The sequence below is a fragment of the Lynx rufus genome, unplaced genomic scaffold, assembly GCF_022079265.1.
Source record: "Lynx rufus isolate CCGP_SWC_20201006 ecotype Redwood Valley unplaced genomic scaffold, mLynRuf1.p SCAF_3, whole genome shotgun sequence".
Classification (NCBI taxonomy): domain Eukaryota; kingdom Metazoa; phylum Chordata; class Mammalia; order Carnivora; family Felidae; genus Lynx; species Lynx rufus.
The window spans coordinates 58,924,776-58,950,986 of NW_025814845.1; the positions used below are offsets into that span (position 1 = coordinate 58,924,776).

General features: G+C 37.6%; 1 protein-coding gene across 1 annotated transcript in view; it reads right to left on the reverse strand.

Moving 5' to 3' along the window:
• The window catches only part of CCDC158 (coiled-coil domain containing 158), a 104,027-nt gene that overhangs the window by 8,447 nt on the left and 69,369 nt on the right, over positions 1 to 26,211 (reverse strand). The window contains exons 18-20 of the mRNA XM_047091594.1: positions 4,810 to 4,970; positions 3,428 to 3,487; positions 2,473 to 2,532 (exon numbers count right to left, since the gene is read on the reverse strand). Of these exons, the coding sequence (XP_046947550.1) occupies positions 2,473 to 2,532; positions 3,428 to 3,487; positions 4,810 to 4,970 (281 nt within the window). The remainder of the gene's footprint in view (positions 1 to 2,472; positions 2,533 to 3,427; positions 3,488 to 4,809; positions 4,971 to 26,211) is intronic.

The following is a 26,211-nucleotide window of genomic DNA, read 5'->3' on the forward strand; positions in this document are numbered from 1 at the left end:
TCATACTCTGAGGTGTGCTTCAGGCAGATCAATTTGAAATTAATATGTAGAAGTGACTGGAATGTTTATGAGACTGGAGTTTAAAAATACCCACACTCAACGCTGTCAAGACCACTGCAATAGTCTATAAGAAAGGTAAAAAGGCCTAGAGCAGTGTGGCAGGCTGTATAACGGCTACCAAAAATATCTGCTATGAGTGTTGCCTTATGTGATGTGATTTGATGAAATCAAAGATCCTGAGATGGAGAGATTATTTTGGGTTTCTTAGGAGGGGGGCTAACTGCCATCCCAAAGGTCTGTAAAAAGGAGGCAGGGGGGATTTCATGTGAAAGAGAGAAGACGATGTGGCAATCTCAGCAGAGAGGTTTGAAGATGCTATGCTCTGCTGCTATCTGAAGATGAACAGAGAAGCCACAAGCCAGAGTGCAAGGAACCAAGCTCTAGAAGCTGGAAAAAAGTAAGGAAATGGATTAACCCCAAGGGCTTCTGGAGGGAGTGTGGACCTGCCAACATCCTGACTCCACCTGGTGGAACTGATTTGGGACTTCGGGCCTCCTTGGAAATGTAAGAGAGATCAATTTGTGTCATTTTAAGCAACTAATTTTGTTACAGCAGACATAGGAGATTAACACAGGCCGTTCCAGAGGATGTACAAAGAAGAAAATGGATTTGAGAACTGTTTTAGAGGCAAAATTAATAAGATTTGGTGACTAGAGAAACGCGACAAAGAAGAAAGAAGAATCAAAGAGAACGTTAGGGTTAAGCAGAGGTGCCCTGGAAAGCAGGGGGCCATTTACAGAAACAAGATGAGCTGGAATGGTTTTGTGGAATGACCGCCTTTGTTTTATTTTGGTCACTGTGATCTTCAGGTCATTATGTTTCATCTCCTGAAACATCCACAGGGAGATGTGTAAAAAGGAGCTGGATGTTTTGAAGCCTCTATTGGGAACCCTCCTTAGGGCATAATGTTGCTCATTAAGTTATAATAATATAACAAAATAAGAAAAGTCAATTGTCCACAAACTTCTGAGAAATGTGGCTCTCAGAATAATTCGAGCACAAATCCACACACCAGAGTTGTTCGTTTCTTTAATTTTTTTATTCTGTTTTGGGTATATGGACCATATTGATTTAGCTTAAAAGGTTGCAGAAGTTTCTAAATGAAGAAACATTGCTGTAAGATGCCGAGTCAAGCAAAGGTGCTGCAGTAACAGTGAAATGTTGTAGTAAAACAGCAACTGTGGTATTCTTTGTTTGTGAGTTTCCAAAATGGCCAGTGTGCTGAAGTACAGTATAGAGCATTCAAATGCATTTTTAATTTTCTAGTATGTTTCATGCTTTTCAGAACTTCTATTAAATATCTGAAAACCTCTTCTTCTTCTATTAAATATTCGAACACAGGTAGGGGCTAGGTCCCATCTTTTCCTCTCCAATCTGTCTCTTCACGAACACATCATTGCTGAAGGAAATAGACTTTTCTGGTCATGGAAAAACTATAGCAGAGCTTGACGCATCTCAGGGGAGCAGCCCTTCTGTGCCCTGTGCTTAGCACAGGGCCCTTTCCCAGGAGCTCAGTGCAGGTACACAGAGGCCGAACACGGAGGTGGTCACACACCTGAGCTCAGGAGCCAGCTAGACCTGAGTTCAAATCTGGCTCCACTGTTTACAAGCTGTATGACCCTGGCAAGCTGCTTAAACAATGTGAGTCTTCATTTCTAACCCACATATGGATATAAGATCAGGTTAGATAGACTGTGCTTCGGATTCTGTGTCTTCCTCTCTCTCTGCTCCTCCCCTGCTCATGCTCTCTCTCAAAAATAAATAAACATTAAAAAAAAATTAGGCTATACAGACTAAATGAAATATCTATGGCATCCAGAAAATGTAAAAATAAAAATATGTAAAATAAAAAATAAAAAATGTAAAAATAAAAATATTGTTAATAGGTGTTACGTAGTGTCACATACATAGGTGAGAAGAAAATCAAAATTTGTTTTGATAAAGATATACTTAAAAAGTTCATTGTTGGTCAAGCAGTAGGGACAGTAAGAAAATATTTTTAATACTGCCTTAATTCACTCATTACACAAAACTTTACTGAAAGGCTACTGTGTGTCAGGCAATATGGCTGACACTGAAGATACAGCAATGAATAAGCCTCTGCCTAACTGAATTTGAACAGAATTCTTTTTCTTATTCTGAGGATATAAAAAAGGCTCTGATTACTCTTATTTTTTTTTTTAGGTGGTGAAAATAGAAAAGATAAAAGTAAGTTTTTTTTTTCCATGCAGTCAGTCAATAAACAGATCTTATCATTGTAAGCCCACGTTTGTCTGTCTTGCCACTGTTACATTTAAGGACCCAGTGTGGAGTATGACACTTCACGGACAGTTAACAATCTGCTGAATTAATGAATAAACAGTAGTAATGAGGACATTAGGACATTCAGGCATTGCTAAGGTCATTTCTTACCTGCTAAGAGTTTCACTGGATTTGCTACCTTCAGTGGAGTCCCTTAATGAGTTGTTGCTTCTGTTGGCAGAAGGATGGGAGAAATGAAAGACTACACGGTGTTATTTTTACTTAATGATAAAACAACATTGTTTGAACATTGCTTTTACACCAACGCTGATTCAAAGGTGAGACTAGGGCTAATGGCTCTTCCAGGTGGAGAAACAGTGTGAAGAAAAGCTTGGAGAAGAAAAGGAGTGAACTCCTCTTGGACCCAGTAGTCTGTTTCGGTTAGAGCACACTACGGGAGTAACCGGGCTGGTGACAAGTTAGGGACCTCCTTCAACCTCAGACTAAGGAACCAGGTACCTAATCAGCAGGCAGTGAGGAGCTCATGAAAACCTGCGGGCAATGGCCTCTGTGTTTTACCTGAATTAACAAATTAACATTAGCCTTTTTTCCTTTTTGGTTAAAGTCAGTTCTCAGAAGTTGTCTCTGTCAAGGGGTTATGGATTTAATTTCTTTACGCTCTTTTTAGGATTTCATTTAAAAATTCAGCTATCCAATTACTGAGGAAAATAGGATTGTTTTCCATGAGGTTCTTATAATCCTGTACTGAGATTGTTAGCATCTCCTTCTGGACTACCTTCCTCTCAAAAGTTATGTAAGCCATTGTAAATGAGTGTAAATGTAGAAAAATCTTCCATTTTTGGTATGGCATACCTATAAATATCTTAATATGGGTAAACAGTAGCAAAATTTAAAATAAGCAAAAAAAAAATCGTATTGATTTTGAGAAAGTACATTGCACTGAAATCCACTTTAGTTTCAGTTAAACAATGTTAAACAGCTTTCCTTCAATGAACCCCAAATGCCCCTAAATTCCCATGTAAACTGTCCAGACTTCCCAAATTACCTGGAAACATAAAAAATTCTTAGACAATTAATTAGATTCAGAATCTCAGATTCTTCTTACCTCTGGCATATCTCTGATCTCAGGCTTGATTCAGTAATGCAATCTCTTACTCTATCATCTCTGTACAGATAAATATAACTTTCAGTGAATTATACAAAGAACAATTTCCTGATTCCATCTATTTTTAGAATAATCAACTGCTCCCATGTATTTAACTCTTCTTTAAAGTGTAAAAAGTAGATCTTAGGCCTCCAAGCAAATTTTGCAGAAGGCTGTCCCTGGAGTTCAACTCAGAAATATTTTCTGTTCCATGGACTCCCAAAAGCTTTCGGCTGAGTTTAGGCTTTGGTGACAAGGTTATTTGTAAGACTATAGCAAATTAACATACATTCTTTAAAGGCAGGTACCAAATATATTCATGTTCAATATAGTCCAAAATAGTTCAAGCCCATAATTAATGGCTAAAGTGATGAAATCATCTCATCAGGGAGATCATGGTAATCTTTGTGGACTGATTGGTGGGGAGCCAGGGGGTCTAACTTTCACTTTTGGCTTTGCTTCTTTGCTTTATAGGAGAAGGCAACTCAGTCTACGACTAAATTTACTCATCTGTCAAATGAGAACCAAGGACTTTCCTATTAGATTATACCTTGAGAGTCATGTAGTTTTCAAGGTTCTAGTTTAGCTCCACCATTGAAATTGTGTGGCTGCAGGCAAGTCAAAATTTTGAAACTTATGTTTATCTCATCTGTAAAATGGGATAAATAAATCCTGCTCTGTCTTAGCTCAAACAGTTGTGATAATCAAATAAGACTATGGATGTGAGGGGTACTTGGGTGGCTCAGTAGGTTAAGCATCTGACTCTTGATTTTGACTCAGGTCATGATCTCATGGTTCGTGGGTTCGAGCCCCGCGTCGGGCTCCGTATGGACAGTGTAGAGCCTGCTTGGGATTCTCTGTCTCCTCTCTCTGCCCCTTCCCCACTCTCTCTCGAGTGAGAGAGATTCAGTAATGCAATCTCTTACTCTATCATCTCTGTATAGATAAATATAAGTCTCAGTTAATTATACAAAGAACAATTTCCAGATTCCATGTATTTTTAAATGCGTGCTCTCTCTCCCTCAATATAAAAATTAAAGAAAGATTTAAAAAGCGATCTTAGATGTGAAATCTGTTGGGAACTATACATTATTATATGACTGTAACTTTGGGTAACACCTTGCTTTGACAGCTTATGAACAGAATAACGGCGTTATTTACTCTTGATATCAAGTTGTTTTACTTTTGCTTAGCTTCTCCACTTTCATACTGTTTCCCCTGGTAACGTCAGATATTCTTCAAAGTTGTTTAAACATCAACCTCCCACAGAGTATCATGTAGGCAACTAATGGCAAACCGCTGGTGACAGCAGCTTGCCCACTCTGCAGCACACCCGGTCTTACACAGCCACATAGGACGCTCCCAGGGATGGTGTTCTCCCTTCTTCTTCGGGCTTGCCCAGAGGCACAGCTGGCTCCTCGTTGATCACACTTCTCAACTCTTGGAGAAGCTGTTTCAGGTCCCTTGTTGGATCTTCCTTCAACGTGTTAGGTTTCAACGAGTGCTGCATTAACACAATTTACAAAACGCACACCCTAGTTTTTATTTTTAGAGTTGTATGTTATTTCCTATTATAAAATTAATTCAGCTGGTAAGTAGAAATTTTGGAGGAAAAGAAGAAAAAACAAAAATCATCTGTAATCTTACTACTCAGGGATAATCAGTACTAACCAACCAATAATCAACACAGTGCTATATCTAATTTATAAATGTGTATATACTGATTTATATATATATTTAAATTAAAATATACACACATAGAATCACACTATACACATCTATCTTTAAATCATTTTTAAACAATTTTAATAATGTAGTATGAAGTCATTAAATATTTACAACTATATCCAGGCAAAATAATTCCAATACTTTGTTTACGGTTGAACTAATTTTATAAAACTACAGAATTTTAAAAGTAAGGAATTCTAGGCGTGCCTGGATGGCTCAGTCAGTTGAGTGTCAGATTTCAGCTCAGGTCATGATCTCACAGTTCCTGAGTTTGAGCCCTGCTTTGGGCTCTGTGCTGACAGCTCAGAGCCTGGAGCTTGCTTCAGATTCTGTGTCTCCCTCTTTCTCTCTGTCCCTCCCCTGCTCACACTCTGCCTCTCTCTCTCTCTCAAAAGTAAATAAACGTTAAAAAAAAAAAAAAGTAAGGAATTCTTTAGAGATGAATTAATTTACTCCCCCATTTTACTGATGAGGAAAGAGACATTCAATATTTTCAAACTGTGTTAGTCAGTATTTGAGAATAAGTTTTAAAAAGATTTTCAGATTGGGTGCCTGGGGGGCTCAGTCCATTAAGCGTCTGACTTCGGCTCAGGTCATGATCTCGTGGTCTCTGAGTTCGAGCCCCACATCCAGCTCTGTGCTGACAGCTCAGAGCCTGGAGCCTGCTTTGGATTCTGTGTCTCCCTCCCCTGCCCTCTTTCTCTCTCTCTCTCTCTCTCTCAAAGAAATAAACATTAAAAAAATTTTTTTTAAATAAAAGATTTTCAGATATACAAGTATTTGCTGATGAATATTTATACTACAATAAAACTTACAGATGTTCCCAAAAGGCACCTCAAAAGGGGAAACCAAATGATAGTCAGAAGTTGCACTGGTGAGCAGGTGGTCTTAGTAGGAGGACATTCATGGCTAGAAAATCATCAATCGTCAAGCTATTTTTTTAAGTTTATTTATTTATTTTGAGAGAGACAGACACAACACAAGCTGGGGAGGGGCAGAGAGAGAGAGGAGAGAGAGAATCTCAAGCTCCCCCCATGGGGCTTGATCCCATAGGCTCGATCCCATGAACCGTGAGATCATGACCTGAGCTGAAACCAAGAGTTGGACGCTTAACCGACTGAGCCATCCAGCACCCCCATCATCAAGTTATAAAGCTGGAGGTGTCTATCTCAATGTAGAGTTAAACCTGCCATACACATTGGGTGCTGAATGAACACCAGCTTTGCTTGTCTAGAGTCCACGCCAAACGAGTGTTAATGTTACTGATATAACCCTCCCATCCCCTCCCCGTCCTAACCCCGCTGACAAACCACATATAACATTTAGCTGAAGATGTCAAGAGTTCTGACTAACTGAATGGTGGTAAGTATGGTCTTCCCAGTTTATTGATGGTGACCTTACCTGGAAATTACCATGAGTTCAGAGTTTCATAAATCAGACTCAATTTAATGATTAAATTTGTCTCCATTAATTTAAAATATATACGAATGTGGACCAATTTTTAATAGCCTTAATTTTTAGAGCAGTTTTAGGTTCACAGCAAAATTGAGTGGAAGGTACAGAGATTTCCCATATATATCCCTGATTACATAGGTGCTAAACCAGTTTCTCATAATATGAATAAAAGCTTTTGTCTCTAAGCAGATGATCCAATTTTACCAAATACTGGCTTTGTCTTGTCCTAGCCCTGTTGGACATAATGTCTGTTATGGAATAAAACTTCAAAAACTTTATAAGGAAAACCTTATCCTATTGCAATCTTCAGTCACCTTAGTTCTTACCTTAAAATCTCAGTGTAGCACCTGGACTTTCATTCATATCATCTACCCATTAGGAAGTTTATTTAAGAAGTTTAGTAATTATTAAAAATGTTCAGGCCTTGACATTTATTATAAGTGATAGTATAATAGCCTACAAACATATAAATATGGCTTTTTTTCACCCTGAGATCAGGGCACTTGTTTCTTTGAGAGTGACTGGTGCTTTATAAGACAGAAAAGTTTGAAAAAAATTCAATTCCAACATTCACTTAGCAATTGATCATAATCAGTCCTATGACATTTTCTTATTATGACTTCATCCTAATACTTTTAAGAGCTTTTGAAATATGTGTTGCTCCTCTAATTAAAATGTAAGCTGCTTTACAGAAGCAAGGACTGGGTTTGATCATCACTCTTTATATACTCCATTACAAATAAGCTATACTTGGCTTGTGTATGAAATCACAAAACTATCAAGGTTGGAGGGGTCTTAAAGATCATTTGGGCTTAGTCCAATCTCCAAACAGTACAGTCCAATCTCCCCTAGCAGTACACTTATCTGGCCTTTGCATGATCACCAAACACCAAGGAAGGCAGTTTAATTTTTATATACCTTTAATCCTTTGAGAGAAAGGCTTATTAAACTCAATCTCCTCCATACTTCTATACTGGTCATCATTTTACCCCTCAGGCCATACAGAACAAGTCAAACGTAACCCTCAAGAAATGGACACTTATTTTGTCACTCCAGCCTCCACTCCCCTACCTCCACTTTCTAACACACACTGCAGGCTAAATCTCCTCAAGCCGTCTACTCTTTTCATAAGGCATGGGCTCACAATTTCTCACCACTCTGGTTCTATCTCTTTGGACAGACTCTGCTTGATCGGTGAGTCTCTTAAACAACCATGCCCAAAAAATGAAATATAGAATTCAGGGAGAGTCCAGAGCAGTATGGAGAAGAGCTGTCCCCCTCTGGATCTGGATGCTATCATTAAAACCTTGTTTGACTGCCACGTAATACTGTGGACTCAGACTGAGCAGGGAGTCAACTGAGGTTCCCTAGGTCTTTTCCACATGCTATTGATAAGCCCCATCTTCCATATGCTATACTTTGTATTTCTGTGTATTTCTTACCAAGTTCTAGACTACATTTATTCTTTAAAATTTTTTTTAATGTTTGTTTATTTTTGAGACAGAGAGAGACAGAGTGCGAGTGGGGTAGGGGCAGAAAGAGAGAGGGAGACACAGAATCCCAAGCAGACTCCAGGCTCTGAGCTGTCAGTACACAGCCCGATGTGGGGCTCAAACCCGTGAACTGCAAGATCATGACCTGAGCTGAATTCAGACCCCCAATTGACTGAGCCACCCCAGGCACCCCTAGATGACATTTATTCTAATGAAACTTTCTCTTCCTAGACTTAGATCATCATTCCAAACTGTCAAGATAAATAAGTAGAAGCACCATTTATCTAGTGCTTGCCAAACACCAGGCACTCTATATATTCTCTCATTTGAACTTCAATTTTCAAACCACCCAATAAGGTAGAAATAATCACTTCCCTTTTAGAAATGAGACAACTCAGGCACAGACAGGTTAAATAATTTGGTCAAAATTACACGAGGGGTAAATGGCAAAACTGGAATGAAGACTGTCATCTGTCTGACTTCAAAGCCCATGGTCTTTCCACGGTGGCACACTGCCTGGTTCTCACTGGGTATATTCGTTAGGAAATGTGATCAGCATGCTACGAGGTATCCAAATTTAGGATCACAAAATTACAGAATATGGGCACAGAGTAAATAACATAGTTGAGCAGCTGGCCTCAACATAATTACAGTCTGGTTATTACTGAAAGTAGTTCACAAATCACATGAGGGAAATTACCCCAAACTCAGAGGCATTAAACAAAGATTGATTTATAAGTTAAATGCACCCTGGGAATCTTTAAAACTACTCAAGAGATATTAACACAAACGCCAGTACCATTTCCTAACCCATTCTTGAGGTGACAGGGAATAGACAGTGTGATACAGTGGAAAAGAGCACAGGCTTTTGCCTCTACCATTCTTCCACTATGTGATCTAGGGCAAGTTACCTTCTACATTCAAGAAACTTCGCAGGACACCTACTATGGGCCAGACACTCCATTAAAAAGCTAAAGTAAAATGACAAATGTGTCTGGCCCCTGTCTGTGGAGACTGTACAGATTAATATGGGAGGCAAATGCATAAACAGATAATTTCATTAACTAGTGGAATGCTTCTTCTCATCTCTATTTCCTCACCTGTAAAAAGGAGGAAAATGCCTGTTACTTTACAAGGATGGCATAAGCAATGAGAAGTACTAATGTGTGCATGGTAAGTATCCAAGAAAGGCTGGTTTCCACCTCACTCTCCCCTTAATACGAAAACATATTTTTTATGCTCCATATTACTGATCTAGAATCACCAGAAAGGTACTATAACATATAGTTAGTACCAGCCACTAATAAAAGTTATCAGAGTTAGTTGTGCATTCCAGCTACTATGCTCTCCTTGATAGAAGTAGAGATATTACCACTCTTTTTCCTTTATTTTTCTTTCAAATTTCAGGGGAAAAGTTAACATGGTTACTGTCAGAAACTTATCTCCTCTTTGTTTTCAAATAGTTTTATTATTTTCTTTTTTTATAATTTTTTTTTAACGTTTATTTATTTTTGGGACAGAGAGAGACAGAGCATGAATGGGGGAGGGGCAGAGAGAGAGGGAGACACAGAATCGGAAACAGGCTCCAGGCTCTGAGCCATCAGCCCAGAGCCCGATGCGGGGCTCGAACTCACGGACCGCGAGATCGTGACCTGGCTGAAGTCGGACGCTTAACCGACTGCGCCACCCAGGCGCCCCAGTTTTATTATTTTCTTAATTAAATTATTTTTAATTTAATTTTTTTAATTTAATTTTTTTTTAGAGAGAGAGAGAGCATGAGTGAGGGAAAGGGGCAGTGGATGAGAGAGAGAGAGAGAGAGAGAGAGAGAGAGAGAGAGAGAGAGAGAGAGAATCTCAAGCAAGCTCCATGCTCAGCATGGAGCCTGATGTGGGCTCGATCCCACAACCTTGGGATCATGACCTGAGCTGAAATCAAGAGTCGGTTGCTCAACTGACTAAACTACCTAGGTTCCCCCAAAGTAGTTTTTTAAACAGTTTCTTGTAAGGGGGAAACATGTTCAATAGCTTACCTTTTCTTCTGGAGCCCACATAGGGAGGAAAGCATTTACCTTTGTAGTTTTACACAATACTCTCTACGCTGACATTCACAAAACGGTAATATGGTGGCTCTAGAATTGAACCTCCTATACACCTGGAAGAAAATAATTCTTTCTCTCTTTAGTCTTCCCAGTAAAATATAAGTGAGCCATGGAAGGAAATATTAGGAATGGGATAAAATGGGATTCTAGAGGCTTGAATTAAATAGCAGAAAATTAAACACTTATACAATGAACAGCCAATAAATAGGGGCAAAAGTGCACAGCCTGAAAGTTACATCTCAGTAAATTTTATAACTACCACTTAAAAACAGTATTTCTTTGTTATAAGTATGTGTTCAAATAAAGTATTGGGTCTATTTTTTAAAAAGTATAATTACTTTTCTATGCAAACAACATTATTTTCTTTAACTAACGGAGAAGTGAACTTGACACAATTATAACAAATGTTAACTATTTAACAAATGTTATTTGTTGAGGCGTGTGTGTGTGTGTGTGTGTGTGTGTGTGTGTGTGGTAGGGGGCAGTGTGTGCACATATGTCCTGCAATATGTAAAAGATTTTGCTACATGCTGAGGCATAGGAACTACCTCCAGATACCACATACATTTAGCTCAAACCAAGGAATCTCAAGGCAAAGGTCCCCTAATGGTTGTGGAACCAAAGCAGACAATATAATTTACCTATAGACACTGTCCTCATGCATCCATAAACTTTAGAGAATTTGGTTCCATTAGGGAATCTTGTGGAGAAAACCTCCAAGAAATATTAAGTGTAAAAAAAAGCAAATTGCAAGCCAATATGTATACTATTGTATAGTATATGTATAGTATTATTAAAATCGTGTGTGTATTAGTTCACTTTTTGTTGAAGATTTGTTTATAGATTACTACTGTATCAAAATTATAGGAGAGTGGTTACTTCTTGGGGGAGGGTGGAATAGGGAGGACCACAGAGGTAAGTTACTGGTAAAACTCTAGTTGTGGGCTGGGCAATGTGTTCAGTTGTATTAAGTATTATTTTAAACAACCAAATAAAGCTATATAGGGTTCAACAATGACAGTGTGTCATAGATCAAGGATTATGACTAAGCCATTCCTATGTACCAATTCTGTGCAAGTTCAGTGTGTGAACCGAAACTTTTCTTTAACACAAACATAAAAGAGGACAGAGAAAGAACATATAAGTTATCTGGGAATTCTTAAACAGCATGACGAGCATGAGATTAGAATCAAACAGACTTGAGTGCTAATACTGGCTCCTCCGTGTACTAGTTGTGGGACCTCAGGAAACTTGACCACTCTGAGTGCCCATTTCCTCAATTTAAAAACAGGGACATTATGATGTTGAGGTATGATCCGTCTATCTCTACTTTTCTGAAGGCTTAACAAGAAAGGATGCTGTATTTTGTCAAATGCCTTTTCTGCATCTATTGAGAGGATCATATGGTTCTTATCCTTTCTTTTATTAATGTGATGTATCATGATTGATTTGCGGATACTGAGCCAGCCCTACAGCCCAGGAATGAATCCCATTTGATCATGGTGAATAATTCTTTTTATATTATGTTGAATTTGATTTGCTAGTATCTTGTTGAGAATTTTTGCATGCAGGTTCATCAGGGATATTAGCCTATAATTCTCCTTTTTAGTGGAGTCTTTGGTTTTGGAATAAAGGTAATGCTGGCCTCATAGAATCAGTTTGAGAACAATAGGTATTGATCTTCTTTAGATGGCTGGTAGAATTCCCCCGGGAAACCATTTGGCCCAGGATTCTTGTTTGTTGGGAGATTTTGAACAACTGATTCAATTTCTTTACTGGCTATGGGTCTGTGGAAATTTTCTATTTCTTCCTGTTTCAGTTTTGGTAGTTTATATGTTTCTAGGAATTTGTCCATTTCTTACAGATTGCCCAGTTTGTTGGCATTTAATTTTTCATAGTATTCTCTTATGATTGTTTGTATTTCTCTTATGATTGTATTGTTTGTGTTGTTTGTGGTCTCTCCTCTTTCATTCGTGATTTTGTCTATTTGGGTCCTCTCTCTTTTCTTTTTGGTAAGTCTGGTTAGGGGTTTATCAATTTTTTTTATTCTTTCAAATAAATTTAGTTTATTTAATTTCATTGATTTAGTTTCATTTATCTGTTCTACTGGGTTTTTTGCTTGTTTCTATTTATTTCTGCCCTAATCTTTACTATTTCCCTTCTTCTGCTGGCTTTAGGCTTTATTTGCTGCACTTTTTCTAGCTCCTTTAGGTGTAGGGTTAGCTTGTATATTTGGGACTTTTCTTGCTTCTTGAGATAGGCCTGAATTGCAGTGTACTTTCCTCTTAGGACTGCCTTTGCTGCATCCCAAAGGGTTTGGAACATACCTCAACATCATAAAGGCCATATACGAAAGGCTCACAGCTAATATCATCCTCATTGGGTAAAAACTGAGAGCTTTCCCCCTTAAGATCAGGAACATGACCGGGATGTCCATTCTCACCATGTTGTTCAACTTGGCACTGGAAGTCCTAGTCTCAGCAATCAGACAAAAAAGAAATAAAAGGCAACACAAATTGGCAAGGAAGAAGTCAAACTTTTACTCTTTGCAGATGACATGATACGCTGCATTGAAAACCCCAAAAGACTCCACCAAAAAACTGCTAGAACTGATCCATTAATTCGGCAAAGTCACAGGATATAAAACCAACATATAGAAATCAGTTGCATTTCTATACACCAATAATGAAGCAGCACAGAGAGAAATCATGGAATCAATCCCATTTACAACTGCACCAAAAACAATAAGATACCTAGGAATAAACCTAACCAATCAGGTAAAAGATACGTATACTGAAAACTATAGAAAGCTTATGAAAGAAATGGAAGACACAAAAAATGGAAAAACATTCCATGCTCATGGATTAGAAGACCAAATATTGTTAAAATGTCAACACCACCCAAAGCAATCTACACATTTAATTCAATCCATATCAAAATAACACCAGTATTCTTCACAGAGCTAGAACAAACAATTCTAAAATTTGTATGGAACCAGAAAAGACCCTGAATAGCCAAAGTAATGTTGGAAAAGAAAACCAAAGCTGGAGGCGTCACAATTCTGGACTTAAAGCCATATTACAAAGCTGTAATCATCAAGACAGTATGGTACTGGCAATAAAAATAGATGCATAGATCAATGGAACAGAATAGAGAACCCAGAAATGGACCCACAAATGTATGGCCAACTAATCTTCAACAAAGTAGGAAAGAGTATCCAATGGAAAAAAGATATTCTCTCTAGCAAATGGTGCTGGGAGAACTGGACACCAACATGCAGAAGAATGAAACTGGACCACTTTCTTACACCATGCACAAAAATAAAGTCAAAATGAATGAAAAACCTAAATGTGAGACAGGAAACCATCAAAATCCTAGAGAACACAGGCAGCAACCTCTGTGACCTTGGCTGCAGCAAATTCTTACTTGACATGTCTCCAGAGGCAATGGAAACAAAGGCAAAAATGAACTATTGGGACATCATCAAGATAAAAAGTTTCTACAGAGCAAAGGAAACATTCAACAAAACTAAAAGAACCGATGGAATGGGAGAAGATATTTGCAAAGGATATATTGGATAAAGGGTGAGTATTCAAAGTCTATAATGAATTTATCAAACTCAACACCCAAAAAACAAATTATCTAGTGCAGAAGTAGGCAGAAGACATAATACTTTTCCATAAAAGGCATCCAGATGGCTAACAGACACATGAAAAGATGCTCAACATCATTCATCCTCAGAAAAATACAAATCAAAACAACAATGAGATACCACCTCACACCTGTCAGAATGGCTAAAATGAACAACTCAGGAAACAAGAGATGTTGGTGAGGATGCAGAGAAAGGGGAACCCTTTTACACTAACGGTGGGAGTGCAAACTGGTACACCCACTCTAGAAATAGTATGGAGATTCCTCAAAAAGTTAAAAACAGAACTACCCTTACACCCAGCAATTGCACTACTATATTTATCCAAAGGATATAAAAATGCTGATTTGAAGGGACACATGCACCCCAATGTTTATAGCAGCACTATCACCAATAGCCAAAGTATGGAAAAAGCCCAAGTGTTCATTGACAGATGAGTGGATAAAGAAGATGAGGTATACATATACATATACATATACATATATATACACACACACACATATATACATACGTGTATGTATTCCATTTCTTTCATAAGCTTATATATATATGTATATACACGTATGTATATATGTATACACACACACACACAATGGAATATTACTTGGCAATCAAAAAGAATGAAATCTTGCCATTTGCAATAACACAGATAGAACTAGAACATATCATGCTAAGTGAAATAAGTCAGGCAGAGAAAGAAAAATATCACATGATTTCACTCATATGTGGAATTTAAGAAACAACAGATGAACACAGGGAAAGGGAAGGAAAAACAAGATAAAAACAGAGAGGGAAGCAAACCATAGAGCCTCTTAAATATAGAGAATAAACTGAGGGTTGCTGGAGGGGAGTTGGGTGGGAGATGGGCTAGATGGGTGATGGGCATTAAGGAGGGCACTTGCTGGGATAAGTATTGGGTACTATATGGAAGTGATGAATCACTGGGTTCTACTCCTGAAACTATTATTACACTATATGTTAAACGACTTGGTTTTAAATAAATAAATTTAAAAAAATGGAGACAATACAATCTATCCTGCTGGATTACTGTTAGGATTAGAAATAATGTATTTAAGGCAAATGGCCTATTGTTAGTATTAAGTCAATAATTACCTTTTAATCAAAACAGAATCCATTTTGGTGAAAAGTAATACAATTTTTATTAGCAACTTGACAAATTAGAAGAGAATTATTATGGAGGACAAGGCCTCAAATGAAGTTATACCATGCAAAAACATATTTCTGAGAAGTTAATTGCCTGATAGATAATATTTTATAAGCAACAAATTAATTCTTGAAGGGTTTTTATTTAAAAAACCCACTTATATTTTCTGAATATATACATGCTTTGTTCTGATTATAAAGGTATTACATTTTCACTTAAAAATAAAAAAAAAAACATGATTAAAAATCCCACGTGCCAGAAGATAAACGCTGTTAACATTTCAACATTTTTATGTGTTTCCCTCCTGTGTTTTTGCAATCTCTAAAGTTACAGAATGAGTGGAGAGGATGGTTTCTGGCTTGGAAGACTTCAGTGAAGAGGAGTGTTAAGTCTTTGTCCTTTTTTGCCTCTTTCCTCACTTGTTAGCTGCCCATTTGGGCCCTCCATGGTAGGGGACAGAAAGAAGGGGAGGAAAGCAGAGGAGGAAGGTGAGCCCCACTTGAATGGTCCCTGCGGTGATGTCTGGGGTCTTCACTAGCAGGTGAGCTGGTTTATGAGCCGTGCCCGGCGCCGGTCTCCCAGCAGTTTATTCCCCTATGAAGATTATGCTGGGGTCTTTAAAAATGACCCTTTCTCTAGGGCCTATATTCAGTCCATGAGAAGTGCATGCCTTACATTTGCCCCCCACTGGGGAAGTGCTATATGCCACCAAGGCAGTCCTCTTTTCTACTTTGCCAGTGACAAGAGGCTCTTGATTATGAATTTCTCTTGAGGGGACTCAGAAACCAAACCCCAGGGGACACTTGTCTAGCACTGGAAGAGTATTCCCTGAAGCTTCTTTATCTCCACTTGAGGCAGGGGAGGGTGCAGCAAGTCTCTTCTAAATAGTTCTCTGTGGGCCTCTTCAACTTGCAACCTCTCTTTTAAAACCTTGAACTGATGAGTCAAGGGTAGTAAAACTGGTTCTGCAATCTTCTCCCTTGTGCCGCACAGGGGGTCTAGTACCTTGCTTTGGGATGTCTCTGTCTTATTCCTGGCTTTGGGGCCTCACGCAAAACTGAGAGATAGGCCATCTGTATATGTATATACTACTTTTTCATCAAATTTTTAGTCATTTGACATACCATGAACATTTTCACTCTAAATATTAGTTTAAAACATAATTGATGGGGCGCCTGGGTGACTTAGTTATGCGTCTGACTTTTGCTCAGGTCATGATCTCACGGTTCGTGAGTTTGAATTCCATACCAGGCTCTGCTTGGGACTCTCTCTCTCTCTCTCTCTCTGAAAATAAATAAATTTTAAAAAATCTTTAAAAAGACATAACTGTTAATGGCTACACTGATGTTTCATAATTTTTAAATCAATGCCCAATTGTTAGGCCCTATTTCCAGGTTTTGCTATTAGAAATAATGTTCGGTGACCATCTTCCTATATTTACCTTGGTACCTAACTCTGATTATTTTCTCAAGACCAAATTCTAGAAATGATATTATTGAGTCAAAGGGCATTTTTTGGACTTGAGATAGCATCTTCTAGAGAAGTCGTAACAGTCCAGGGCAGTATGTGAGGAGCTGGTAAGTCATCACCTCTGTCCTCACAATAAGAAAAGAGCTGAACAAACTAATAATCAGCAACTCTTCTTAGGTCTGTCTGAGAAGTGAGGTCACAGGGCAAAGTGCTACCCTCCAAAGTAGAGGCAAATATACAGAATCATGACTGACTGAAGCAGAAACCCTTCATTGAAGCCAGTAATGGGTAGAAAAATTTTAATTGATGAATTGCTAGAGGTTCAGTGTGGACAAACTTAAGAGTTAAAAACTCCAAGTTGGGGCCACATACTTCTGTGAGTTTTACATCCAGGAGCCCAGCACTGGGTTCTCAGGGTGACGACTGGAGAAAAATCCCCTTGTGTTTCTGTCAGGAATGGGGGGAAAGTACTATTTTGAAATCTGCTCAGAGCATTCCATTCTTTGTAGCAAATCCAGCCCTCAAGGGACACTATTAAACCAGAGACCCTAAATACCTTGGATTATACCAGAACCTGACCAATGTGGGGGAAGGAAAATACCCATCTCAACCTCTTCCTGTCTCACTTAACGGTGGTGGTGGCGGAGGTAACAAAACTGAGAACTTGGAAGGGCCTCATCCCAGTGGCACAGGCTCACTAATGGACTGAGACCTAATCATGACTATAGCATGCTTCCCCGCTCCTCACACCTTACTACAACCCATGACATCAATAACGCTTCTGTGTAATAATGGGATTAAAACAGAAAGAAATGCATGTCAAAGACCTTATTTAAGAAGTCTCTAGGGAAACCCAAAAAAGAGGAAAAAAACAAAGACATCAGAGGAAATTTTAGCCTCTGACACCTATAGCTAGCTACCTAAGCAGCAAACACAGTCCTAACTCCTAGCCAAATAAACACAAAAGCCTCACACTAAAGGTCTACTTATCTCAGTTCTTTTTACCCAGTACATCATGTCCAGCTTTCAACAAAAAATTAAACTGATACTAGAAAAGACAAAAAAACAAACAAACCCAAAAACACACAGTTGAAGATACAGAGCCAGCATCAGAATCAGACTCAGATATGGCAGAGATTTGGGAACTATTAGAGTAGGAATTTAATTATGATTAATACTCTAAGGGTTCTAATGGAAGGAGTGGACAACATACAAAAACAGATAATGTAAGCAGAAAAACTGAAATTCTAAGATGGAATCAAAAGGATATCCTGGAAAAAATTATAAAGAAATGAAAGAGGCCTTTGAAAGGTACATCAACAGACTGGGCATGACCAAGAAATAATCAGTGAGCTTGAAGATATGTTAATGGAAACTTCTAAAACTGAAATGCAAAAAGAAAAGAAATGAAAAAGATGGACTAGAATGTCTAATTGCTTGTGGGACCACTGTCAGAGGTGATACAGAATGTAGCATAATGGGGATACCAGAAGGAAGAGAGAGAGAGAAATAGAATCAATATTTGAAGTAATAATGGCTGAGAATTTCCCAAGATTAGTGACAGACATCAAGCCACAGATCCAGGAACCTCAGAAACATAAGCAATACAGATACCAAAAAAAAAAAAAAAAATCTACCCATAGCATATTATATGAAAACTGCAGAAACTCAAAGACAGAAAATTTTTAAAGAGGCCAGAAGGGGGAAAAAAAAAACACAGAATAGCAAGGATGAAAACTGCATCAGACTTCTCTTCAGAAACCATGCAAGCAAGAAGAGACTTAAGTGAAATATTTAAAATATTGAGAGAACCCACCATCCTACCCCCTGCCACCAACCTAGAACTATTGTACCCTGCAAAATTATCCTTCAGAAATGAAGGAGAAATAAAGACTTTCTCAGACAAACAAAAACAGAGGGAATTTGTTGTCAGTAGACCTGCCTTGCAAGAAATGTTAAGAAAAGTTCTTCAGGGGCACCTGAGTGGCTCAGTGGGTTCAGCTTCTGGCTTCAGCTCAGGTCATGGTTCGTGAGTTCGTGAGTTCGAGCCCCACATCATGGGGTGATGGTTCATGAGTTCGAGCCCCACATCAGGCTCTGTGCTGACCACTCAGAGCCTGAAGCCTGCTTCAGATTCTGTGTCTCCCTGTTTCTACCCCTCCCTAGCTTGCACTCTGTCTCTCTTTCTTAAAAAAATAAATAAATAAATAAATAAAAATATTAAAAAAACCAAGTTCTTCAGAGGGAAGGAAAATTATATAGGTCAGAAACTCAAGATTTACATAAAGAAAGGGAAAAACATTAGAGAAGGAATAAGGGAAGGTAAAATAAAAAACCTTCTCTTGACTGCTCTAAAGCAATATATTCAAATAACAGGAACAATGCATCCAATTATGTATACATAATATAAATAATAATATATACAAAATATATGTGTATATACATATGCTTAAGCATAAGTAAAACAAATGACCACAATGATAAGCGGGACAAGTGGGAGGAATTAGGACGATTTTGTTATTATAAGGTCCATGACATGGGATAGGGTTATTTCAAAGTAGACTTGGATTAGTTGCAAATATATACTACAAAATCCAGGACAACCACTAAAAAAAGGAAAAAAATAAATATAATTTAATATGCTAAGAAGGGAGAGAAAATGAAATTATATTTTTAAATACTCAGTTAAAGCCACAAAAGGCAGAAAAAGAGTAAAAACCAAAAACAGGAATAAAAACAAAGGCAATGACAAGAAAATAATAAAAAACATGATAATATTAATCTAGCTATATGAATAATCAATTTAAATATCAATGGTCCAAATATACCAATTAAAAGAGATTGTCAGCATGCATCAAAAAATAAGACCGACTATATGCTGTCTGTAAGAAACCTACTTTAAATATAAAGACACATATAGATTAAAAGTAAGGAGATGGAGAAAGATACATCATGCTAATACTAATCAAAAGAAAGTTGGAGGGATGCCTCAACTCAGTTGGTTAAGCATCTCTCGATCTCAGCTCACGTTTTGATCTCAGGGTCATGAGTTCAAGCCCCATGCTGGGCTCTGTGCTGGGCATGAAGCCTACTCAGAAAAAAAAAAAAAAGAAAAATGTTGTAGTAGTTACACTAATTTCAGACAGAGCAAACTTCAGAACAAGGAAAAGAGGGGCATTACATAATGTTAAGGGGGTCAATTCTCCAAGAAGATATAACAATTCTTAAAGTGTATACACTTAGCAGCAGGGCATTAAAATATGTGAGGCAAAAACTGTTAAACTGCAAGGAGAAATAGATAAATCCACTATTAGAGTTGAAGACACTTCAATAACTATCAACAATGGACAAATTCGGCAGGCAGAAAATCAGTAAGGACATAGCTGAAACTTACAGCATCATCAATCAATTGGAATAATTGACATCTATAGAGTAATACACCCCAAAACAGCAGAATATATATTCTTAAGTTTACATGGAACAACCATCAAGATAGACCACATTTTGGGCCATAAGTACATATTAATAACTTTTAAAGAATAAAAATCATACAATGTCTACTCTAGGAATACAATAGAATTGAATTTGAAATCAATAAAAGCTGAAAAATTCCCAAGCAACTGGAGATTAAACAGTCCATTTCTTTTTTTTTTAATTTTTTTTAACGTTTATTTATTTTTGGGACGGAGAGAGACAGAGCATGAACAGGGGAGGGGCAGAGAGAGAGTGAGACACAGAATCTGAAACAGGCTCCAGGCTCTGAGCGGTCAGCACAGAGCCCGATGCGGGGCTCGAACTCACGGACAGTGAGATCATGACCTGAGCCGAAGTCAGACGCTTAACCGGTTAAGTCAGGCGCCCCTAAACAATCCATTTCTAAATAACACATGGACCAAAGAAGAAATCTCAACAGAAATTTAAAAATATTTTTGACACAGTGAAAATGAGAATACAACTTATCAAAAGCAGGGCTCAGAGGGAAATTTATAGCACTGAATGCACATATTAGAAAAAAAAAGAAGGATCTAAAACCAATAATCCAAAGTTGTTAATTGGGAAAATAGAAAAAGAAGAGCAAATTAAATCCAAAGTAAGCTGGGCACCTGGGTGGCTCAGTCAGTTAAGTGTCCAACCTAGGCTTAGGTCATGATCTCGTGGTTTGTAGGTTCAAGCCCCGTGTCAGGCTCTGTGCTGACAGCTCAGAGCCTGGAGCCTGCTTTGGATTCTGTGTCTCCCTCTCTCTCTGCCCCTCCCTGACTTGAGCTCTTTTTCTCAAAAGTAAATAAATATTAAAAAAATAAAAAAATCCAAAGTGGGGCGCCTAGGTGGCTCAGTTGGTTAAGTGTCTGACTTCGGCTCAGGTCATGATCTCATGGTTGCGGGTCCAAGCCCTGCCCTGGGCTCTGTGCTGATAGCTCAGAGCCTGGAGCCTGCTTTGGATTCTGTGTCTCCCTTTCTCTCTGCCCCTCCCCCACTCATGCTCTGTCTCTTCCTCTCTCTCAAAAAATGAATAAACATTAAAAAAATTTTTTTAAATCCAAAGTAAGCAAATAAAATAAATAATAAAAATTAGAGCAGAAATCAATGGAATTAAAAATAGGAAATCAGCAGAGAAAATCAACAACCCAAAAACAGAATCCTTGAAAAGATCAAGAAAATCAATAAGCCTCTAGCCAGGCTGACTAAGAAAAAAAAGAGAACATACAAATGACTAATATCAGAAATGAAAGAGGGGACATAACTGCCAGATCCCATGGACATTATTAAGATAAAGACTAATATTCCTTTATAGAAGCTAATGTTATAATGTAGTAGTCCTATCTCTTCAGTCTTTTTTCATTCTGGAAGGGTGCAGCATGGATTTGCATAGTCATTTCATTAGTCATTTCATAGACTAATTAATCCTCACTACCACCCTCTCAGTGCCAAGGAGGTTGGAAAAGGCAGAGACTGACCAGAAACAAACACCATCCTGCCAGACATATAAAATGACTAAGTGCCTGAGTGTGTAGAGGGAAGCTTGAAAGTGATGTCAGGCTTTTATCTTTTATTTTTAACATAAAAGTTTTAAAGCAGACTATAAAAATCGAAATATGTTAAGCCACTCACTCTTTGCTGAACTCTTCCTAGATAGAATGTTCATAAGAAAAAATTGTTTCCTTCCCAAAATGGTGTAAACAAATCTCTCTTAGGTTAGATTTAAGAATATATCCCTTAGGTCACCTGTTTTCAGATCTGATTGGTCTCCAAGTAAATCTGTAAAGGAGCCTCTTCTTAGATTAAATTTTAAACAGGCAGACAGAGAATACAACTATCCCTATTGTGTTAGATATGAGTTCTAAAGAAGTTAAACAAAAACTTCTGACTCTGCCTCAAAAGAGAAAAAAAAAAAGATTATGAACAATTCTATGCCCACTAATTTGATAACAGAGATGAAATGGACCAATTTCATAAAAAGAAACAGACAATATGAGTAGACGTAAATGTATTAAAGAAATTAAATCAGTAATTAATAACCTTTCAAAACAGAAAGAACCAGGCCTAAATAGTGAACTCTACCAAACATTTAAGGAAGAAATTATACCAATTTTCTACAATCTCTTCTAGAAAACAGAGGTACAGGAGTACTTCCTTGTTCATTCTATGAGGATATCAGTACCCTAAGACCAAAATCAAAAACATTCCAAGAAAAGAAAACTAAAGGCCTCTATCTCTCATGAACATAAGATATAAATATACTTAATATTAGCAGATATAATCCAATAATTTATGAAAAAGCTATATAACACAATCAAGGGGGATTTATCCCAGGTAATCAAAGGTAGTTTAACAGTCAAAAATCAATTAATTATAAGATTATAATAAAAACTTACGTCCATACAGAAACTTAAAGCAGCTTATAACACAGGCTAAAGAAGAAAAAAATCAGATGATCATATTAATAGATGAAGAAAAGGATTTGACAAAATCCAACACCAAGTTATCATAAAAAATTCTCAGCAAACTAGGAATACAGGAGGAACTTCCTCAATTTGGTAAAGAACATCTACAAAGAACCTATAGCTAACATCATACTTAACAGTAAGAAACTAGATGCTATCCTGCTAAGGTCAAAAACAAGGCAAGGGGTGTCTGGGTGGCTCAGTTGGTTAAGCCTCTGACTCTTGATCTCAGCTCAGGTGTTGATTTCATGGTCATGAATGCAAGCTTTGTACTGGGGTATGTGCTGGGCATGACTTAAAAACTAACAAACAGCGACAGTTGGGTGGCTTGGTCAGTAAGGCATCTTACTCTTGATTTCGGCGCAGGTCATGATCCCAGGATCATGGGATCGAGCCCCATGTCAGGCTCTGAGCTGAGCATGGAACCTGCTTGGGATTCTCTCTCTTTCCCTTTGCCCACTGCTCACTCTTTTTCTCCAAAATTAAGAAAAAAAAAAGTTAAAAAAAACAAACAAAACCACAAAAAACAAGGAAAGACTGTCCCCTCTCACCACTTATACTCAAAATCATCCCAGAAGTCATAGCTAATAAAACAAAAGTTAAAAGAAAGAAAATAAGAGGTGTACAGATTTGCAAAGGAGGAATTAAAACTCTTTTTTTTTTCCACAAATGACATGATTCTTTATGTAGAAAATTTCAAAGAATCAACAATAACAAAACTCCTGGAACAAATAAGAGATTATTGAAAGATGTCAGGATGCAAGATTAATATACAAAAGTCAGATGCTTTCCTACATACCAGAAATGAACTGGAATTAAAAAATTAGAAACACAGTATCATTTACATTAATATCAAAAATATAAAATACTTAGGCATAAATCTAACAAAATACATACAAGATCTATGTAACACTACAAAATTCTGACATAGTAAAAAAATATAAATAAGTAGAGAAATATTCCATATTCATGGATAAAGAAGACTCGATATTGTTAAGATGCCAGTTCTTCCCAACCTGATTTATGAATTCAGTGCAATCCCAATCAAAATCTCAGTAATTTTTAAATTTTGTGGCTACTGACAAGTTGATTCTAAAGTCTATATGGAAAGGCAAAAAACCCAGAATAGCAAACACAATATTGACAGAGAACAAAGTTGAAGAATTGACAATACCCCATTTTAAGACTTAACATAGTAATACAGAGTGGTACTGGTGAAATAGTAAACAAATAAATCAATGGAACAGAATTAAGAGCCAAAAACAGTCCCACACAAATACAGTCAACTGATCTTTAACAAAACAGTAAAGGCAACTCAATGAAGATAGGGCAGTATTTTCAACAAATGGGGTGCTGGAACTGGACATCCACATGTAAAAAAAAAAATGAATCCAGATGTAGACCTGGAAAAAAAATCTTCTCAAAACACATATATGATAAAGAATTAGTATCCAAAATGTGCCCCCTCCCCAAACTCTTAAAACTCAACAATAAGGAAAAAGCAACCCACTTAAAAATTGGGCAACAGTCTAGAACAGCCATCTCCCTATAGAAGACATACTTACTGATGGCAAAAAGGCATTTGAAAATATGTTCACCATTATATGTCATTAAGGAAGGAATTGCAAACTAAAGCAACAATGAGATACTACTACACTTCTATTAGAATGGCCCAAATCCAAACACCAATAATATCAAATGCTGATGAAGATATGGAGCAACAGGTACTCTCATTCATTGCTGGTGAGACTGCAAAATGGTACAAACACTTTGGAAGACAGTTTGGCAGGTTCTTAAAAACCTAAAGATGTTCTTACTGTGCAATCCATCAATCACTCTCTTTAGTGTTCACCCAGCAGAATTAAAAACTTATGTCCACACAAAACCTACATATGGATGCATACAGGAGCTTTATGCATAACTGCCAAAACTTGGAAGCAAACAAGATGTTCTTTAATAGGTGAATGGATGAACAAAGTGTGGTTCTATCCATATTATGGGATGTTATTCAGTGATAAAAAGAAATTAGCTATTAATTCATGACAAGAAATGAAAGAATCTTGTAAGCATAGGGCTAAATGAAAGAGGCCAATCTGAAAAAACATGTTAAATGATTCTAATTATAGGACACACTGGAAGAGGAAAACTATGGACAGAGTCAAAAGACCACTGGTTGCCAAGGGTTCAGAGGAAGGAAGGAAGGGAGTAATAAATAGGTGAAAAGCAGGGCACTTTTAGGGTGGTGAACCTATTCTTTTATGATATTGCAATGGTAGATACATGTGATTATACATTTTCAAAACCCATAGTATGTACAACACAAGGGGTAAACTCCAATGTAAACTACAGACTTCAGTTAATAATGTATCAATATTGGCTCATCCTTTGTGATAAATGTACCACAGTCATGAAAGACGTTAACTGTAGGGTGGGGGAAAAGGGAGTCTAGGGAAGCCTTCCATAGCTTCTGCTCAGTTTTTCGGTAAAGCTAAAACTACTTTAGAAATATCAGGTCTATTAAAAAAAAAAAAAGAAATTGTAGGCTTCGGAGGCAAAAACAACAACAAAGAGTCATGTCAGTTTATACACTTATCAGTAGGATATGATATAAGAGTGGCTGTTATGCTATACCCTTCCTACTACCACTTTATCATTTTATATACAAAACTGGTAGTTTGTTTTTGCTTTAAGATTAAATTTTTTATTGTTTATTTTTGAGAGAGAGAGACAGAGACAGTGAGTGAGAACATGTGAGTGGGCACAGGGGAGGGGCAGACAGAGAGGAGACACAGAATCCGAAGCAGGCTCAGGGCTCCAAGCTGTCAGCACAGAGCCCAACACGGGGTTCATGAGATCATGACCTGAGCCGAAGGCAGATGCTTAACCAACTGAGCCACCCTGGCATCCCTGTTTTTGCTGTAATATGTAGTTGTTATTTATGTATGAATTTGAACATTTTTGTCATGTTTATTGGATATATGCATTTCTTATTTATGAATTTTCTACCCACAAAATTTGTCTATTCAGTACACTTTTCTTTTTAGAGTATGTGCTATCTTCCTCCGGGTATGTAAAAACTCTCTAAATGATAGCTACTGGTCTTTTATCTACTTAAAATATTTTTTAGTTCCTGATTTCCCTTTAATTTTGTTTATGGTGGCTTTGTGATTTTTATTAGTCATAGACAATATTAGTTTTATTTAGTCAAAATTGCCAATCTTTTAATGTTTGTACATCTTGCGATACATTAATTTTTAATACATTACTTTTAATTCATATGGAAATATTTTGATATGTAATGTGAACAAAATACTTTGTACAATTAGAAAGTAGCTGGGAAGTGAAAAATTCTAAAACATTCTTTTTATCTGACTCGTCTCGCTGGTAAAGAAATAACTAAACATAGATCCTCCTGCAGTTACGAGAGCCCATTAAAGAACTGTGCTCTTGGGGCGCCTGGGTGGCGCAGTCGGTTAAGCGTCCGACTTCAGCCAGGTCACGATCTCGCGGTCCGTGAGTTCGAGCCCCGCGTCGGGCTCTGGGCTGATGGCTCAGAGCCTGGAGCCTGTTTCCGATTCTGTGTCTCCCTCTCTCTCTGCCCCTCCCCCGTTCATGCTCTGTCTCTCTCTGTCCCAAAAATAAATAAACGTTGAAAAAAAAAAAAAAAAAAAAAAAAGAACTGTGCTCTCCCCCACCCAATCTTTTGACCCTTAGGATACACATTAAGACTACTTCTAGAGGATA